This window comes from Corvus hawaiiensis, chromosome 3 (genome assembly GCF_020740725.1).
Source record: "Corvus hawaiiensis isolate bCorHaw1 chromosome 3, bCorHaw1.pri.cur, whole genome shotgun sequence".
In the NCBI taxonomy this organism is placed as follows: Eukaryota; Metazoa; Chordata; class Aves; order Passeriformes; family Corvidae; genus Corvus; species Corvus hawaiiensis.
This window is the reverse complement of record NC_063215.1, coordinates 65,830,266-65,851,099: the sequence shown is the minus strand read 5'-3', so window position 1 is coordinate 65,851,099 and position 20,834 is coordinate 65,830,266. Positions and strand designations below refer to the sequence as shown.

Genomic DNA, 20,834 nt, shown 5'->3' with positions numbered 1-20,834 from the left:
CTAAAGCACTAAGATTTTTGAAAAAATCTGAAAACCTGCATGTGTTCCATTAAAGAACGACACAATCTGCCTTGAAATAAAATAGTGTACTAACTAAGGCATTGAGTTCCCGTAACAGTGACCTAATAATTATGTTACTGCAGGATTCAGCAACCTGTAGGGAAACAACTGCACCAACATCTGTACCACAGAATCTCCAGAGAATGTCTTTGGCTGGCCATGGGCATGTGGACATGATCAGACATGATCTCAGACATGATCAAATACCAGAAGATTTTGAAAACGATTTTTAAGATTATATTTGTGTGGTCAGCATCTTCTTATTCGAAGTCCTCAATAAAACCAAATGAAAGGACTAATACTGTTAATTAGCTGAAGTTTCAAAATCTGTAACGTGAATACCAACCTAAAATTTTATTAGCACTGGTTTGATTAAAAGTTTCAGAGATCTGTTATTAATCATACACAATATAGAGGCCCAAACCTCACAAGATGCCATGGTAGATCAGCACTAACTACTGCATAACAGTTGTGTTTCTTTGGGTCACTAGCGAAATGCATCTAACAGTTTGAGTGATAAAGGTGCCTTGCCACACAGCATCTTCAGAAAACACTAATGAGCACATTGCCTATTGTGCATTTTAGTATTGTGGCAGTAGTTTCTATAAGTAAGTATGTGTGGGCAGTAGGCAAACAACAGGCACCACCATCTTCTTCATCAAAATGTAATCCACAAAAGATTAAAAAATAGAGATTCTCTCCCCTCCCGCTTTCAGTCTTCAATTTCTGCCTCCATTTCCTGTGAGACAGGGAAGGAGTAGATCCCTTGCTTTTCCTTCAGGATCCCCACTGCAGATACCCACACTCTTTCTCATTTTAGAAAAATTAGTTATTCCTTGCTGTGTTAGTCCTTGTATGCTTCATAAAACCAACCAAACAGAAAAGCTATAACACAGCAAGGGGTTTAACATACACTATTTAAAATGGAAGATACCCTTTTTAATTGCAAAAAATGTCTCTTTCCATATCTTTGGTTTCCCCACTAAGGACAAAATATAAACTGCAGAAAAGTGTGCATTTTGTTGGAGAGCTGAAGCAGAAGTTGGAAAAGTGTAAATATAAAACCTGAGACAGCTGATGCTAGTTTTAAAATTATTTCTCTGAGTACTTTCACTATTTGTACCTGAAAACCTTTGAAAGTGGGCAGCTATAGCACCATCACAGCCACTTCAGTTCTGAACAGATCATGGGCTGTGTAACCTGACATCATGGCTTCAGAGTAACTTGCTTCCAGTGGTGAACCCTCACTTGAAGAGAACTGAAATGCAAGCCTGCATTCACAGTTCAGATTAGCACCATTTAAACTAAAACTACCAATTTATTTTTGGAAGAGCTTCTGAACGTATCGTCCCACTAATAGGAGGTACACTGCAAATCAGATTTCCAACACTTAACTGGAGACACTACACAAATAAATACAGAGAAAACGATGCAGACTCTAAAAATAAATTTCTGTGCCGAAATACCATGGGTTTTCCCACACAGAAAATAAGCTAAGTAAATTTCATTCCTGAAACTTTCCAGTAGCTCTTAAGACAACAGTAAGAACAAGGCAAAAGAGTATCAGTAGTTAACTACTACTAAGCAAACAACCCTGCCACCTCAAGATAATTGATGAAACTACTGTGTATCCCAGCAGTTGCATTTTTACACTGTGCACAACAATCCACATTCAGCCTTGGGGTACAGATTTGTCCAGAAGACTGTTAATTACTGATATGTGCTATTACAGAATTGAAACAGGAGAGCATTTTTCATTATTAGTTAGTGAGAAAAGGGAAGGAGCCCAGTATTAGAAGTCTGGAAGAATCAGGTGTGAAATTTTATGCCAGCTCCAGGGCAGGGCTGACCCCTGGAGCAGAAGATTCCATTTAAGCATAAAGGAGATAGGAGATCATGGTCAATGTGAGTAAGTTTACACCTTCAGGAAAACCAGTCAATAAAACCACAGCAGTATTTTCCCAAAATTGGTATGCAGTATGCATGAAAAGGCTCTTCCTTTTTCCCATCCTGATGGATAATGACACAAGTAGTCCTAGACTCTGGTACCCTTTTAGGATGCTTTGATGCAGCATTAAAAAACTTTGATCCCAATTCACTAGAGTTAGACACAAGCACCACCTAACAGGATCCCTGCTTTGCCATCATGCAAGGAATTGTCTAAGCTGATGCACACCAAAATTTACATCTTTGTTTTTCAACCATAGTTTGAAGAACATACTTGTAACTAAAGCCATTAAAAGTACCTGACACATCCCACAATGTCTAATATCTGTACAGAGCACACACTCTGCTCCAAGAACAAATACATTAAAACACTGTATTCTTATAAGGCTTTGAAAATACTCCTTTTTAAGTCAGGGCCATTAGCATCTTGCTCCTCTTTGGATTAATTAAACCTATCAGGAAAAGGTTAGCATCACACCCAGGAAAAAAATTGTGCTCACCTTCAGCTACTGGACATAAAGTAGTGTCTTTTTCTTGGATGTTATTAATTATTTACCCTAACATTGCCATCAGCATCTGCTTGGGGACCTGCTTGCTCCTCCCAAACAGCAGCTCACTGTTCCTGGTCTAGCCATAGCATTGTGTTTGCGGCAAATATCTGACAAACAAAAGGAGGGCCAGGTTGGTTAAAAGATACTGAGAACAACTATGAGGGATCATTCAGTTAGGCAGCGTGCCAAACCTGCTTCAGAGATGCTACCCAGCTCCAAGTTTAATTAGCCCTTCCTGGAACACATCACAAAACTGCACAGAAATGCTTTTATAAACTTCTGTTGGTGCCTTTGGGCAATGGCAAATGTGCTCTGCAACCCTTGTGTGGGAAATTTCACTGTTCTTAAATTCCTTGTCAAACCGCCTAAAGGACAATGAACAAATGACAGCACTAAACCAGAGGAGGAAAAGTTGCCCCACAGTCATTGTGGCTCAAATCAGAAATCAGTCAGACAGGAGATGAGACCTTTGGGATGAGCAGCACACGGCCACCGACCCCACAGAGAGCGGCTAGCTGAGCACTGCCATAGAAAAGGCATCACAGTCAGATAATCTGTCTTTCAACCACACCATTTACAAGTTTTTTATATCTTCTCCAGCGACATCAGTTCATGCTCAGCTGGTGGGATCAGCCCTCACTGGTAATCTAGTCAGTCCCCAGTACACTGAGATATGGTTTCCAAGCAAATGCCAGGAGCTGCAGCCTGACAGCCACAAGCAGTGCTTTGGGGAATTCAGCCCTTAAATTAGTAATAGTCAGGCCCCAGCCTGCCTGGCCGAGTAGAGAAGACATGGGGAGGCTGATTAAGTACCCTTATGCTGGGACTGGAGAGGTGGCATCGTGGGGTTTCACATTTATTCTCTTCCAATGACTCCAAGTCAAAAGTGGTCAACTCACAAGTCAGGCACTGTTTCTGTAACTGCTGTAATGGCAGGCACTGCTTGCAATCCAAAATTCAAGCTATGCCTTTCCAATCATGCTTTATCCCTATAATCCAGACTCCACACTGCCATTTATTGCAGCACCAATTGAGACAAAATTGCAATGAGCCACCTAAAGCATTTTTCTTATTAAAAAAAAAAACCACAAGAAAACAACCCCTCTGCCCCAATTTCTGGTTAGGCATCAGAATGTCACCATTATTGTTTGGTTTGCACTGCATATTCTTAGAATAGATCAGACCCAATTTACCTGTCAGCTGCTTATTTGCAATTTCTTAACTGTGCAACTCTTTGTGTCTCCTTTTGTGCCTTCCAATACAGTTTGAAAAATGTTTTTTAGGGAGGTTTTTTGCAACAATATGTTAATTAAAACAAAGGCTCTGACCCCCTCCCTTTCCTTTTAACTGGCCAATCTCTCAATCCCAGCTCTTCTGAGAGACACAGGAAATGCAAGCAAAATGCCATCTGTTGGCAGTGAGGTGGGACTAAGCCTTTAACATTGAAATATTCATTTTAGAAAAGCCAAGCAAAAAGATTTAATTGACTGACAAGACTGAGTTCTCTACATCACTGCAGATTCCAGGCCCAGTCCTGCACTTCTTTTCACAGTAGACATATTTCCATTCGATCTGCCATTAACTCTTTCTAAGAAAGCAAAGAGCTGCCCTTGGGCCTTTGTCCTACCAAACCTACTGCCCCTTCAGCTTAAAAATTGCAACATGGGTCTTTGCTCTCCCTTCTAAAGAGAAATGAAGGGGAAGCAGAGAAAATAAACTCAAGGTAGACCTTGAGGGCTTTTTTAGGTCTTAGTCCAGTAAGCTTCCTTTGCATGTATCATATAATTTGTCCCTACTGTGCATACCTGCCTGCAGGACAGTGCTGCTTGGAGGTAGGAGACAGCCACCCCACAGCCCTGCAGAAGGAGTTGCTCTACAGACCGTGATAAATGTCAGTCTGGGGGTGACAGGACAGAAATCACTTCATGTCTACTCCAGCCTGCACCTGCTGCCCGACAGAACTGCTGCACATCTGCTGAGAGCGGCTGCTGCCTCCACACAGCAAAAAATAAGAGGAAAAAACAAGAAGTTGAGGGCATTTTTCTCAAGTCTCACTTTCAAGAAGATAAATTAAATATCATTAAATATCCTACTAGGTAATCTGATGCCAGACAAATGCAGCAGGCCAGGCCACTACTGTTTACTTTTTTGCTGTAGGTATTTTACACCAGTTAATCCACCTATGTCAAGGTTTTTATTTTTCACTCTAAGAAATCCAGTTCCATTCAAGACTCACCACCATTATCTACAAAGACTACATACTTGGAGCAAAACTGCATAAAATATAAAACCCAGCAAGTTTTGTACTCCTCTTGGATCTTCCAGCCTTGCTCCTATGAGAAGTGATTCCAGGCAGTGCAGGTGCATCCATCGGCACAGCAGGCAGACAAAGGCAGACGGCCACGTGCCAGCAGGGCTGCCTTCTGCAAATTACCCAACAAATTCAATACCAACTTGCATAGTAGTATTTTCACAAATATGCAGTCACCATGCAAGATGCAATCCTTTCTACTCAAATCCCTCTCACTTTTAAATACAGTAATTTCGATGGGGGAAAAAAACCCAGATCGCATGAACAAGCTCCAGGCACCCTATCATTCTAAGATTTGTCCTCTGCAGACACCACTCTGCCAGTTCATTTTCTCTTTTCCATCACTAAGTAGCCTTCACTCTACTCCACTGTCTCCCATATGGTTAACATGAATGTGGCAATTAATATGCAATTAATAAAATGGTGCGATCAACTGCTTTTGTTCACAGCAGCAGCTGGCCTGCATGTTAGAGCGTAATTAGACAAATTAAGACATACCGCTTTTGTTTGCGGATGGACTGACAGCATCACTCACGCTTAAATGTCACTAAGCCTATTGGCATTTGGGTTTATTTTAAACGTGTCTTTCTTTATTAACACTACAAGGTATGAATAAACCAGATTTATATGCAGCCAGCTCCAATGCCAGCGAAGTTCAAGTTTGCTTTACCTCCGAGATGTTTGCACAAGCCAGCTGAGAGCTGAGGAGAGAAGTGATGTATTTCAGAGAATGAGCACCTTTTAAGTATCACAGCCCATAGGATGGAGCTAGTGGCTCTGGATGGGTGAAAAAAACAGAGCTGATCTACAACTGTGTCCAAGTAGAGGTTTGAAACTCTTGAAAATCAAGCAACATGGGCATTTGTCAATGACGTGTCATTGGATTAGGGCAGGGAAACAACTGAGGGCTAAAAATCTGCTGTAATTATCAGATTTTTTAATGCCATTTCCTTTGAAAGGTGTCAGTTTAGCCTAGGCAGGAGCTGTATGGAAGAAAAGGAGTTTCAGGGACAGTCCTGAGCTCTTTGGGAGCTGAGAATAGGAGCAAAAGACCCCCCCTCCCTCCCCCCACTCTGGCAGAGCAGAGGGCCAGGGACCACAGCACCAGCTCCAAGCACCAGCAAATCCACACAACCCTGATGCCCCAGTGGGCAGAGGTGCTGGGGTAGGTGTCAGCGATGCTCTGCCAGCCTGTTCCCCCCACAGGCCTCTCCACAGGAGCTGCCATCCAGGAGCCAGACCCCTTTTCCTCTGCAGGGTCACCCAGCAGAAGCCCATGTCCCCATCACCACCAGTACACTGCATAGCCCATATTTTCCCCTCTGAGTACATAAAGGTCATCAAGACCACCATATAAATGGCAATATGATGTTTTAATCATTTCATTACCACCTACCATGGCCTCTGCAAAAGCAGCATTGGAGGTTACCTACATTCAAATTGGGGCAGCCCATATCATACACAAAGCACTGAACATGATACTTGATAAGTCAAAGTATTTGCAAGGCAACATACCTTTCCAAGGGGTCGTATACTGAAGCTTCTAGCTTCCCAGTAGTGGGAAAAAAGCCCAAAACAAGGGAAAGAACACACTCTGTGAGAAGCAGTTGGCACACGAAAAATAAGGTCGTGTCAAAGAAGCCTTTGAAGATTTTCACATTTAGTAGCAGCTAACAAGAAAAGGAGGATTTCAGCTGCAAGAGCACTGCAAATGTGCCAAGTGTCACAGAAGCCCTCTACCACTGCAACCCTGCACACACAGGCACACAACCCAATTCAGGAGATGAGTGGAAGTCACCAACCTGCAGAGTCCTGGAAAATGGGCTCCAGAAGGGATGACACTAGTATCTGCCTTGTTAATCAGAAAATTTTCTTCTCTACTCCTCCAGCTCAAGAGAATACACTTAAAAGGTAACCAGGTTTCATAGCTGTATCACTTCATCACCATGTGCTGGCCTGGGGGATGGTGGGATGCAAGTAAGAATGGATTTTGATAATGCTCCCATAATCCGTTTCTGATTGTCAGTATGACTCCATTAGCCAGCTTGATAGAGGCCTCCTTTAAAACATTTGTGCCCTTTCTGTGGAGTTTCACATTCTCCTCACCACGTTTTTGCTTTAATATGAGTCTGATTTTCTTACAGCACTCAAAACCATTTCTTGACTTCACAAGCAACTCACAGTAAGATCTGCAAACAGCCTGCACCCAGCATCCATAAACCCCAGAAGGTTTAATCAAATTAAGCACTGAAGAACCTATTCAGTGTACCATTAACCACTATCCTCAGCCACAGGCTTTCCAATCTTACTTGTTCCACATGTGGATTTGCACTTACATTGCTCTAGCTCCTTAACTACAGCAGATGCTCCCTTGCCCCAACTGCAAAAAACACTACACGAAAGATGTCCCTGAACTATCTGTTTTTTCACACTCCTCCAGATGCACTTGAGTGGTGTTAATGAGGTCCATACCAAAACCTCACCACCTCTTCCTTGTGCTCCTGAGTACCACATACAGTTTCTTGTCTGCTCACAGAGAGGAATGTATGAAATGTCCACCACCAGCACCTCCTTGCACATCAAGCTCAGGTTCACACCTAACAGTGAGCAGTCAGACTAGCAAAGCGTTTTCTTTCAGCAAGGAAACTCAGCAAGACCTTCATATTCACGTTAGTGGTTCACTTAAGTGTTTTACAACCCAACATTACCATCTTTTGACTCATCATATTTCAAGTTCTTCTTCATCCCTCCCTTCATCCACAGCACTCTTGCATTTGATGCATGAAAAGACATAGGAGACCAAGCGCTGGACCTCCATGGCCCATCCAGAGAAGGACAGGCAGGGAGGTTTGTTTCCTATAGAACATGCAGAGAATGTGCAGCAAAGTGAGTAAAAAATGCAAGACTCATATTGAAACACACACCAGAAGAGCTGTTATTTATCCAAGGCCTGAAGTAATTTTGTCCAAATTGAGAAGTTCTCCTGCTTTGCAACATTACCATGGCTTGTTTTAGCCAAATGAACAAAACCTCCAAGAAAGCTCAGCAATAAGACATTAAGAACACATAGAAAAAAGCGGGGGGGGGGGGGGGGGAAGAGGGGAAATCCCCCATTTTTTGTACATGCAATAAAGATGATATCCAATTTACTTTTTCTTTTCAAAACAAACCAGTTCCTGGCTTTATCTGATGCAATCCGACATGGGAGCTGTTACGGTGTGCGCTGCTATGGTATGAGCTGGACGCAGCAGATAAAACTGGCAATGAGGGTGGCCATCACTTGCACGAGGCTCTGTAAGTGGCTGTCCCAGCCATTCACCACACAGACTGAGTCCTTGTGTCACTTAGGGCACGAAAGGCCACAAAGGCTTGCTCAGTGCTCCGCATGGCCCAGAATTTGCAGAGATGGAAAGCCTTTGTTTCACACTGCTAAATGAGAAAGCAAAGAATGAATCTTCACAGTTTGCAAGGATTCTGGCTTTTTTTTTAAGTATAACATGTTTAAATTGGGAAATTTAAATCTCATAGCTATTGGAAGAGAAACCCAGAAAAAAGCCATAGCAAACAGTGGATAATAAAATACCCAGCTTGGTTCACAACATCCTATTAATTTATAAATAGATTTAGTTATTATTTCAAATTTTATGTTTTTCACAAAACACAAATCACACAGACAGGTCTCAGCTTTACAGATAAGACAGAACTGTTGTCCTTAGAGAGAGTAATGAATAAAGAAGAAGAAAGCATTCTTTCATGAGCTAGCAGGCAACAAAACACTGAGAAAAAAAATCCCCATAACTGAAGCTACTGTTTAACAAACATTAGAAGTAATCTGATATTGCCACTGGCTTGCTCCTGCATCTGTAAAAGAAAGAAAAATCTCCCAAAATCTTTATCAAAACTTTATCATCACAAATAGCTGGCAAGAGCATACCACACCTTTAAACTTTGCAAATTTGATAAAATATCAAGTTGCAATGGGAACTGTAAGAGGCAGGTGATGCTCTAACCAGGAGGTGACAGCCTCCCACAGCATGAGCCACTGCCAACAGTGAGTGCCTCACTGCCTCACATTTCAATTCAGGAGGCATTTAAACCAAACTAAACCAAGCCCTTGACATTTCTGCCAAACCTGGTCAGTGGAGTATCTCTGCTTAACGTTGCTGCAGGAAAACCAGCTAACAAACACTCAGTAGCCCTGGAGTCTGTCTGTAATGGTGAATGAACATGTGATGGTGACAGCCCCTACACCACTCTAATACTGCTTTTCTGGCAGGCAGACGGGCTGTTAAAGGATGTATTGCTGCACTCTGGTTGATTTTAATCCTACCCTGTCTATTTGCACTCAATCTGGCAGCAAAGAACAGCCACAGATGATGGAACAAGGCTGAGCTGGTAATGCAGAACTTTCACTTCACAATATGACTAATTTAACAGTTTTATCGGAATAGTTGCTAGAGCTTAAAAAAACCTCAAATCCTAAAATGGTAACCTGATTATTATGGCTGCTACATCATACAAGTATTTTGATTATTGATTATTTGGTAGCAGGAGCACCAGGACTACTGCTGCAAACTAGTGAGATCCCCTCAGTGAGGATGCCCGCCCCGCCCATGAGGCAGTTCAAATAGTTTGACTGTATTATGTTTTCCAACAACCCTAACACTACTGGGAGCATTTTCTGTGGCGTGTATCAGCACTGTGAAACCTCTCCAAGTGCAGTTCTCATGATGCTGGATAAGGACCCCAAAGGGAGGCCTTTATCAACAGAGATAAAGCCCAGCCAATAAATCCCCTGCTGTGCTCTGCAGTTATCACTTGACCTGGTCCCAGAAAGCACTTCCACTCTTAAACACTTTTGTTCCTTAAAATAAACATTAACAAAGTTTAAAGTGACAGAGTCTCCCTATGTCAAAGAGAAATAGTACCTGTCCCACCCATAACACTTTTAACTGATGGCTTAATTACTCTGCTATTCTTTTGTTTCTATGGACCGGGAATGAGTAAGAAAGGAGCCAGTGAGGCAGAGCTGGTGTCCCACATGCACACACTTGTACTGTGGTGGGACACCACCACTGAAGCACTAGAGGTTCTCCTAGGAAAAGTCAGGGCAGAAAGCAGGGTGACTGATTTTTGTCATTCACTGTTTCATTGAAAAATTTTCATTGAAACTCCGATGATTTGGAATTCAAAAAGAACAAATAAAATGTATGGGGTCACACCACACATCAGTGAAACTCAACATAAGGGATACAGCAATAAATTTGGTCTGAAACATGTGAAAGTTCATTTGTATGGACCAAAAATTACATTAAAAAGCTTTGGTAGATCACCAGTCAAAGAATTCAATTGCTTATATAAGTGCTGTACTATAAATCAACGAAATTACACACATGTGTACAATTTTTAAATTATCTTCTGAAAAGTTTTATAATTTTAAGTGCATTTTAGAGAGAAGGGGCACAAAGAGAAAAAGGAGGCAGGCTGCAGTGAGGGAACAAAGATTTCTGAGTACCTTACCCACACTCCTCAATCCCATTTCCACACTCTGGAGATGCAGATTCAAACAGAGCGGTTGCTCACAATGCTCTGAGCAACACCTCCGAGGGCACTGCGAGAACCAGCCAACGTCACAACTTTGTAGGAATGAACTAACCCCTGTCACCCAGCAAGAAAGACAAATCCCAAATACACATACACACACCCCAGGCTGTCTGGGGCAGGAGGGACCATATTTTCTTCCGTAAGAGCACCCCTGGAGCTGCTTCCTAGTCTCTAACCTCTTCAGGGCTTCCCCAGGTCTGATAGTGACTATATAGTTTTACATAAAGGAAGAATTTTCATTTTCCCTCTGAATGAACCAGAATTGACCCTGTGCTCAAAAATATAAAAATTCTGCAGAAGTCATGGATTTTTCTTTCCATGGATTATATAAAATTACTTCCTCTTGGAAAAGGCCTGAAACAATCATGTAGTAAATCACACTCCTCCCACAGGAGGGGACATCAAATGAAGCTTGTTTAGTAATGAATGGAGAATATGGTAATTCAGAAAACAAAATACAGGTGGTTTTGCTAATCAGTGTTAGCATCATGTGGCAAGATGGGTATTTTTCAATTCCTGGTAATAACGAGCCATTGTCAGATAGTCAGTGTGAGACTAATGAGGAAAAGAAAAATCAATACAGTTGTAAATATACTCATTTACCTTTTTTTTTTTTTCTTTTTTTTCAAAAAGACCTGGCACAAGATACCCAGCCAGCTGGCTTTTGCAGGAAAAGCTTTCTTTGTCTTGTGAAATTTCTCCCTCATCACTCTTAAATAGACTTTTCTAAGCAACCATTCCACAAACAGCTGGGTGCCTTTGCTTAGGTGGTCAGAAAGGAAGGGAAGGCAGGCAATACGGCTAAAAACAAAACAGCTGAACATTACCACTGTCTGTCCTCTTCTCTCCTTATTTCCCATCTGTATTTGCCAGTGAAACTTGAAACTCTTCAGATTAAAAAAGGAGAGTCATCACAATTCAGGAATTCTTTCTTCTCACATTCAGAGGGAAAATAACCTTAGACCAAAGGTTATTCAAAAGCAGACTGGTTTTTTAAAATAAGTACTCATCAAGTGCATTAAGCACCTTTGGAGACTGTTAGACCTTTTTCTTATTTTTCCTGGCCTTTTTATCCACTGATTGTTCCTATGGCTTTCAATTAGAGTGCTACGTCAACAGCTCCACTCATCTAAAACAATAATTTTGCTGAAAAGGAGCATTATTGAACTGAAAGCGAGTGCTCAAGACCTCTCAAACACAGACATATCACATGCACAAAACAGTACCATCCTGTATCAACTTAGCAGCCCCATCAGATACAATATCTACATACACTGTCCTGAAGGGGAAATACATTATTTTTATAAGAAAATTGTTCCCAATGCCTTCATCCTCTAAAAGAGCAGTAAGAGTATTTTCCTTGTTTATGTTTGTTTTATTTATTTATTTCCTCAATAATGATAACACAATACTAAATGACCAAAACAGCTAAAGAACAGGAACTGATCTTACTTGGCCAGAAGGAGTTGTTGTCTTTGCTCAGTAACTTTTTCTTGAGGCGCCCAGGCAGCTTGGTGTGAGTGTTGCCCATTTTGCTGGAATACAGCGGGATGAGTTCCTCCTCCTCCTCATCGTTGCAGCTGGGCTGCCACTTGCTCCTGCCGAAGCACCCGACCATGGGGTCAGCGGGCAGGCAGTGCACATAGGCGATCATTGTGAGATGCTGCTCTCAAGGATGTCCCTGCTGTCCCCAATGGCTAGCTCTGAGCAGAAGGGAGTGGCCTGCTCATAACCCTTGAGCGGACGCATTCAAAAGGCTGGGGAGGAAAAGATGTTCTCCTCCTTCGTACTTAGGCAAGCTAAGCTATTTGGATATCCTGAAAACTGTTTGAAATAGGATTCTCTAAATCCTTAAAAAAGAAGGAAAACAACAAAAAAATCAAGCACCTGGTTAAGCAGCTCACTGTAGCTACTGGCTGCCCTGTTCCTGCCCTCCTCCTGCCTGCAGCTCACAGACACAAGCAGGAAAATAGAGGCTGCGGAGAGCTGGGAAACCCAGCCACTTGCCACAGACCTTGGCCTACTCCCTCTCTGCTTCCTCTCCAGTCTGTGGCTTCTCTTAAGCCTTATCCCTGATTATTCACCACTCTCTGAACAACAGGTACTACAGCCACACACAGATGGCCGTATCCAAGAAGCTTATTTAAAGCTGAGTTGCTGTAATTGCTGTGACACTGGCAGCTACAGAACAATAACTGGGCAGGCATGTGCCAAGAGGAAGAACACATACCTTCTTCTAGGATGCAAAAGCAGGAAAAAACATACACACTAAAAAAAAAAAGGAGCAAAGTGTTGCGATTCCAGTATTTGGCTTTTATTAAAGAAGCTCCCTTTCAAAGTTCGAACCATAATGACTGTCACCAAGACAGCAGCTTCCAGGTTAGACTACAACACAAAGCATAAGCAGTTATCGGCTTGCCTGCAGTACAGCATAAATACATACATCCTCACAATGCCTCTACAGCATAGCCATTATTCCTATTTAAAGATGAAGCATAGTCTCAAAGGGATTTAGTAACCTGCCCACAAAGTGGAAAAGCCAGGATTAGAGTCGAGGTATTCTCAGTTCTTTAGCCTCATCCACAAGTCACTAATCCGTGGGACTTCTCCCAAATACTGCACTACTAAGCAAGTTTCCATTCTGCTAATGGTCCCATAGTGTTCTTCTCTGGGATTCAGGAAGCCTGTCCTTCCTAGGCTTTTGAATTGGCTGTAACAGCACAGTCAGATTGGGAGAGCAAGGAAAATGTCACATGAAGAGAGCACTTGGCATAAACTGCCGTCTTCAGCAATTTTTAAAGTTTTATGTTGTTTGAAAGATTACATGGGAGAATATTTGTTTATAAAAATGGGAAGATATCAAAACCCTGAGTAAAGTACAGTGAAGAACAATTCTTAGTCTGCTTTCTTAACTGTTCTTTATAAATGCTTTGGTGGCAGCCCATACCATTCATGCAAGTGGCTGCTCTCTATATAGGAGCAAAATGTAAGTACCTACACATAATAAAAAAGGCTTTATGTGCTATTTCTATTACAGCTGCAATAACCTTTTGGTCAGGAAGAAAAAAAATCCCAAGCCCACTGTTTTAGAAAAACAACACAGAGATGCACATCTCCTCTTTCCCCCTGACACACACACATATCTCCTGCTGCCTCAGTGCTGCTGCTGCCTGCACTGGCAGCTGCAGCCTGGGAGCAGGGTGTACACACCAGCTGCCCACAGGCACTGCACCAGCGTGGCATCAACCTCCAGAGACACAAAACACAGAGCACCATCCAGCACAAACTGTCTGCAACACTGACTCAACAGTGCTGGCAAAGCATAGAAAGTTTACGAAAAACTGGCTAGTTTGGTGAGGGGGTTTTGTTTATTTGGGGTTTTTTGTTTAACATCCTGTTACTCTGCACAGCAATCTGAGTAAATAATTTTCACTATAAAGCATTTCATACACATCTCACATGACTGAATCTCAGCAAACTGGCAAGTAGATGAAAACAGGTCTTATAATGAACTGTGCAGATACGTTTAATAAATCGAGATGAAACAAGCCCTGCCTGCAATTCTACATTTTTTGAGAACAATTTCAAGTATCTGCAAAAATATGGATGGAAAGGGGAAAATGTGCCAAGAGCAAGGGCAATAGCTGTTGGTACCACTGGCTTGTCTGTATAGACAGCAGAAACTCACTGGCAAATGCTGAATGCTGGCAAACAGGCCTTTGAGGCAAATACAAATTTACAAAGCCAAGTACATCTACTCATCAGACTATGAGAAAGACAAACTGTGATTAACATTAACAGAGCTCAATTCACTCATCAACTGCGCTGATATTCTTGCGTCTGCCAGAATAAATGAATGTCTAGACAGTCCTCCTGGGTGGAATGAAACCCCAAGAGTGCAGTCAGTGAACCAGTTCATAAGAAGGCCCTGTTAATGCCTCCCTAATGGGACAGTACCTCTATAACCCACTTGTCTGGTCACTGTGCCTGCTGTCTCACCCTTTCAATTCCCTGTGATTATCAGGGTCCTGGGAAGAGTCACTGTCACAGATACGATGCACAAAACTTCAGAGCAATACCAGGCTATTGATAAAAGTGTGCACTTGGACATGCATTTATTGCTCCTGCAGACAGGAACAGTATCTTTTATTACATAAAAATACGGGTGGATTTCAGTTATGGATTTTTTTTTTTACTTTAACAACTCAAAATCACACTATCAGATTACATTTCTAAAGGATACTGGCTGATGTTTGCATGCAGTCTTTCTATCCCTACACAATCATACTGGAGTTACTTGATCTACACACCAAACCAGTATTATCAGGTAACATGGAGTACAAACCCAGGGGCAAGAAGACAGGGGACACCAACAAAATTCAGTGTTCAGCAGACTCCCATGCTCCCAAACACTTATCAAGATGACACAAGATAACATATTGCCCTGGAGTCCCCATGACATTTACCATGCACTTCTCTAGACTACAGACGTACTCAATTATCCATGTTTCCAATGCATGCTCACGAATAAGGCTGATGCACAATAATGGGATCATGGATGAAATCGAGTTTAACAAGTATATTTACCATATGGCAGGCATTAATGTCCCCACAAGTTTTTTACTTGAAGAATAAATCTGTTCTTCCCTGAAGCCTGGAAGACCTTGGTAACATAAATGATAAACAATTTGGTGATGGTTATGGTCTCAGCTATTAGCAAATGTAAAACCATAAAGTGTTGCCAAGATGTACCATGGTCATGTGAGAAAGATACTGTGTACATTGCCTCTTCACCTCCCCCCAAAAATCCTGTAAAAAAACCCAGTTATTTTATGCTATGTCTATATGGAGCAAGAACCTAAGTTTGATAAAGTCAAAATTTTATCACAAAACTTTTGATTAAACTTCATGTATTCTACTGCAGCTGTAGTGCGGCTTTTTTTTTTCAAATACACAAAAGTGAGGCTGTTCATTTTTCACAGCCTTGAGCTATCTTTTATAGAAAGATTTCCCAAAAGTAACATTTTATTTCCTTTATTATTCTTTTTCATGCAGTTTAAAAATGGAACTATTAGTAATGCAAGTATGAATGCTCTGAGCAGGCTGTTAAATGTGCATATTTATCAGCATATTTCGTTTTTGCTAAACCAACTCCTCACACTCAGGCTCTATTAGAGAGAGCTTGAATCATTAGGAATAATTACAGAAAACATTTATTTCCTTATATTGGAAACAATGTTTGGTCTAAACAAAAAAGATCATTAATAGTTTGACAGGACTCACAAAACTGTGACTAACTCAGGTGTGAAAGAAACAAAATTATAAAGAAAAAACAACCAAAGAAAACATTATCCCTTGTATTAGACAAGCATATGTGGTCCTGAGCTCTGAGATCAGCAATGATACTGATGAATATTACACATAGGAGTTTAAAAAATATATAGGATACATCTATTGGGAACTTGGGGGATATGGAATCACAAAGGATTGTAATGTCAGCCCTACTCTGGCATTAAGATAATCTTTATAAATAGGCTACATAAGGAATTATATCATCAGTCTTTATGTACAATTTGTAGATCCTCTGGATAGAAGGCAATATGCACCATGAAGTGAAATAACAGCACTTTTACGGACACCTTGCACAACAAAACCATCAAATGAAGTAATTCCTGATGCAAGCCCAGCAGCCAAACCGGAAATTAAAGACAGCCCTTAGAAATCCATGGGGATAAACTTTGCCCTAATTAGACACTGATTCTATTTTTAGCAGTGATGGATTGATGTATTCTGGGCTTTTTGGATAAGCAGCTGGAGCTTTTAAATTGTACTTAAGTAGTTATTTTTAAAACAAACAGGTAAAAAATAATATTTATATATTAAACATATTTCATCAGACCATATAGCATTAACTAAGCCTTAAAATAATACTCTCAGAGAGAAGTATCCTCCTTTTATAGATGGACAACTCAAGACACAGCAAGAATCAGCACATGTCCTTCATGGTGGAGCACCCAGTATCCTTTGGAACTGGAAATGGCTAGACTGGACATGGGATGTCCTGCTCTCCTGGCCTGTGCACGTACCTTTCCTCTTTCCTGTGCATATAGTGTGTGTGGAGTCTTAACTCATGTTCCTTTAACACAAATACAGCATATAAAAGCTAAAGAATTTCAAAACAGAGAAAAAAACCCCCACCTTGAGGTATTGTAAATTTGCCTTTTAACTGAACACGAAATCTCTCAAACAGGAAGCGAGCAGGAGGTATCAGCTTTACAGTGTTTAAAGCAAGCCCAGCATTTGAAGAGCTTGTACAGTACTTGCCGACATCAGGGTGCAAGGGACATGAAAGGGACCCAGGGTGGCAGGGATGCACACAAAGCTTTGTGATGTTCCAAAAAGCTCTCTTCATTTGGCCATATTCAGGCTCTCCAGCATTAGTTCTATCCCCTACTACTTTCATGGATGTATTTTTATCCTATGCTTGTGACCACACTGTATCTATGAGCTTTTAGCTCTTTTAAAAATTTTTTTAAGGATATAAGTAATAAGGTATGTGCAGCTTAAAGAGCTTGACTGGCATGGCAGGTAAAAGCAGTCCTAACAAGCAAATATGCTTTGTAAAAAGCTACAGCAAGTGTCCCTGGCAACTGTGTACCTAACAAACTGGAGGCAAATCCCTGAATGATGGGGCATTTGGCTGGCTTAATTCCTGGTACCCAAATAGTCACTCCCAGCTTCAAGGTGTCATCCTTAGGCAACCTCAGCCCTCTGCAAGGACACTGAATCTGCAAACCACTGGTTATAGCAGGCACCCGTAAAACACAACAAAAACCAACAACAATAAGACCAAACATAATACACAACGATCATAAGGAATCTACGTGCCTGTATTTCCTCTGCTGTACCAACTCTGAACATACCCATTACCCTCTCTTTCATAGCTTAATTTAATTTTTCCTTTGCTGTTATGTAATAGCCCTCTGCAATTATTTTTAATTCAATAAGGAATTTTATACACAGTACATAAGACACTAGACAAGAAAAATATACTTTGTGTTCCATTATTGGCAGTCCTGTACTTTAAAATACACTTCTGTGTTCTAAGTATTCATCTCTACTTTCAGTTAGAAAGCCTTCTTAAGAGCAACAAGCAATATTTTATGTTTGATATTAATGCTTGATCACTGCTTTGCAATATTTAAACGAGAAAGCAATTAAAGCCAGCAAGATAAGCAGCAGGTAACTCAGAAATGCCTTCCTATGCCCTTCTGGTTTAGCTCTGCTGCCATAAAAAAAGAAATACAAAGTACTTTGGTCTGTGCACTCTGTGACCCGGACCACCTTTGGGAAGGGGGTGATACATGTTTGGGGCAGAAGACAGGGCTGTGAGTGAAACAGAAGCAATTGGGTATCACTACTGATAGTTACAACAAGCTATTCTTGCTGCCTTACTCTAGCAGTTGGGTCCCACACATCTCTGATCCCTCTGAAAATGCAGAGCAAAAGATGATGCTGCCAGAAGCCGGGGGAGAAGACGGTTTCCAGTCTGGGGCCACAGTGGATGGCAGTGTTGACACTACTGCTACACCCACACACTCTGTGAGCAAAGGAGTCACATCCCACCAGCTTATTTTACAGTTCATATTAAACAGCAACTCAGACAGGGTTGGGTAGGATTACCTGGTTCAGGTCTGCTCATTAAACTTATTACCATGGTAACAGGAAGAGAAAGAAGTCACCTCCCCACTCCTATTATCTCTCACAATTCTTTTTTAATGGATTTAAAAGCCCAAAGAGGGAAGCACCTTCCTGATACAGAGCAGCAGCAACATCTCTGCCACCTGCACAGCTCACTGGAAGAGCTCACACGCAGTGGGGTTTTCAGTACAAAAACCAAAGCAACCTACACTACTTGATAAAAACCACTGTTAGAAAGCAGCCTCCAGTCAGAAGGCTGCAGCCTCCTTGCCCTCCTCCTTCTGGAGGAAATGGTGTGACCACGCTGCCTTCTGTTCATGTACACCATCACTGCTGTCAAAAATGCAGTGCCACCTCCTGGACACGCACATTCCTGGGAAGGCCTGCTTTGGCCAGGTGTGCCATGGAGAGTTAGGAATGCTCTCAAGACTAAAACAACAAAAATGGTAAAAAGAATGCAAACCTGTATTGAGAGAATTCATTATTTTTAGTGAGTACTTCTAAAACATTTTGGTTTTACACGGTCAGTGTTTCAGTAAGTACCTCATAAAGAACTGCTTTGAAGCTCTGTGTAAGATGAGGGAAATGTTGTCTCCTTAGACTTCAGTAAAGCCTTTGAGAATTTCCCACAGCATTCTCCTGGAGAAATGGGCAGCCCAGGACTTGGATGGGTACAGCGTTTGCTGGGTAGAAACCTGGCTGGATGGCTGGGCCCAGAGAGTGGTGGTGAATGGAGTTACATCCAGCTGGCAGCTGGTTGCTAGTGTTGCTCCCCAGGGATCAGTGTTGGGGGCAGTCCTGTTTTAATATCTTTTATCAATGATCAAGGGGATCAAGAGCACCCTAAGTCAGTTTGCAGATGCCAAACTGGGTGGGAGCGTTGATCTGCTGGAGGGCAAGAAAGCTCTGCAGAGGGATCTGGACAGGCTGGATAGGTGGTAAGAGGACAACTGTGAGGTTCAACAAGGCCAAGTGGCAGGTCTTGTCACTGAGTCGCAACAGCTCCAGTCAGCACTAAAGGCTGGAATAAGAGTAGCTGGAAAGCCACCTGGCAAAGAAGGACCTGGAGGTGCTCGTCAACAGTGCCTGAACATGATCCAGCATGTGCGCGGGTGGCCAAGGCAGCCAATGGCATCCCAGCCAGCAGGACCAGGGCAGTGATTGTCCCTCTGTACTCAGCACTGATGAGGTCATACCTCAAGTCCTCCTCACAATAAAGATATTGAGGTGCTGGAGCAAGTCCAGAGAAGGACAACAAAGCTGGTGAAAGGTCTGGAGCCCAAGTCATAAGGATAAGCTGAGGGAGTTGGGGGATTTAGCCTGGAGAAAAGGAGGCTCAGGGGACAACTTAGCGCTCTTTACAACTCCCTGAAAAGAGGGTGTAGCCAGGTGATGGTCAGCCTCTTCTCCCAGGTAAAAAGCGACAGGACAAGAGGAAATGGCCTTAGGTTGCACCAGGTGAGGTTTAGATTGGATATTAGGAAAAACTTCTTCACTGAAAGGGCTGTGAAGCATTGGAACATGCTGTCCATGTGGAACTGGTTGAGTCCTCATCACTGAAAGTATTTAAAAGACCTGTAAATGTGACATTTGGGGACATGGTTCAGTGATGGACTTGACAGTGCTGGGTTAACATTGGACTAATGATTTTAGAGGTCCTCTCCAACCTACTTCAGTATATAGTAAAAAAAAAAATCTCAGGATGTCAAAAGATGAGCTGATCCATTTTGCTCATCCATTTTAAATAGAAACTGGCAGGTAGTACTTAGCCCGACAAGGACTGGATTTTCCATTCTGTAGGGCACAACATTCAACACTGAAGAGCCATCGTTCAGTCTGCGCAGAGCATTCATTCATTGTTTTTCAGACAACAGAGCAGCAGCTAATACATCAGGCACACGACAACAGAATGCAACAATATTAAAACATCAGTGAAGGAGCAAGAATGGCAAACCTAATTGTCTAAAAGTAAGAAATTAAATAGTCATGTTTTTCAATTTTCAGCTTGAAGGGGTTTTCCTGTGTATTGGTGTACATTTCAGCCATACATTGGTTCCACTCAGAGATGCTCTTCCACATCCCATGCCACTGGTTTGCATGGCAGGCACAAGGATGTCACACCTACTCCACGCCACAGATCCCTCTCCTGTCATGGTAACTTGCCAGTGTAGACATAGCTTCTCATAATCATTGCATATGCTTAAGATAAAGTAGTTTTATTATTTTTAAAAGCACAGCCAATGAAAAAAAGTAACCTTGTCACATGCTTCTGTCAGCAGCCTAAGGAATGGTCGTAACTCAGCGAAGATAATTAATTACGTTAAAAGAACTAAAACAAAGCTTTGTATCAAATATAATCCCATTAACCTGGAATGGTTCAGCAGTAAATTTTTAACTGAAGTGTCACATTTACTTGAAAATCATATCTATGCAAGATAAGCCAGTTAGCACTAGCTTCTTATGAACTATGACTAAATACAGCCCACCTACTTTCTAAGAGGTCACATAAAGGCTTTCTGTAAAGAGTAAGTAAACTCTTGGGTTTACAGATCAGGCTAGAGGAATGCATCAAATTCCATTAGAAAGAATAATGACAAAAATATGTACCCCTTGCCAAAGAAAAGATTAAGCTAATGAGGAGCAGTACAAATTAGCAGTAT

General features: G+C 41.8%; 1 protein-coding gene across 10 annotated transcripts in view; it reads right to left on the bottom strand.

The window, feature by feature from the left end:
* NHSL1 (NHS like 1) overlaps nucleotides 1–20,834 on the bottom strand; it is a 184,419-nt gene that overhangs the window by 64,383 nt on the left and 99,202 nt on the right. Inside the window, exon 1 of one of the 10 annotated variants that reach the window (XM_048299711.1) lies at nucleotides 11,926–12,481. The exons of the other annotated variants lie outside the window; for them this stretch is intronic. Coding sequence (XP_048155668.1) covers nucleotides 11,926–12,127 — 202 coding nt within the window. The 5' untranslated portion in view covers nucleotides 12,128–12,481. Of the gene's footprint in view, nucleotides 1–11,925; nucleotides 12,482–20,834 lie in introns of those variants that run through there. 10 annotated transcript variants of the gene reach the window in all.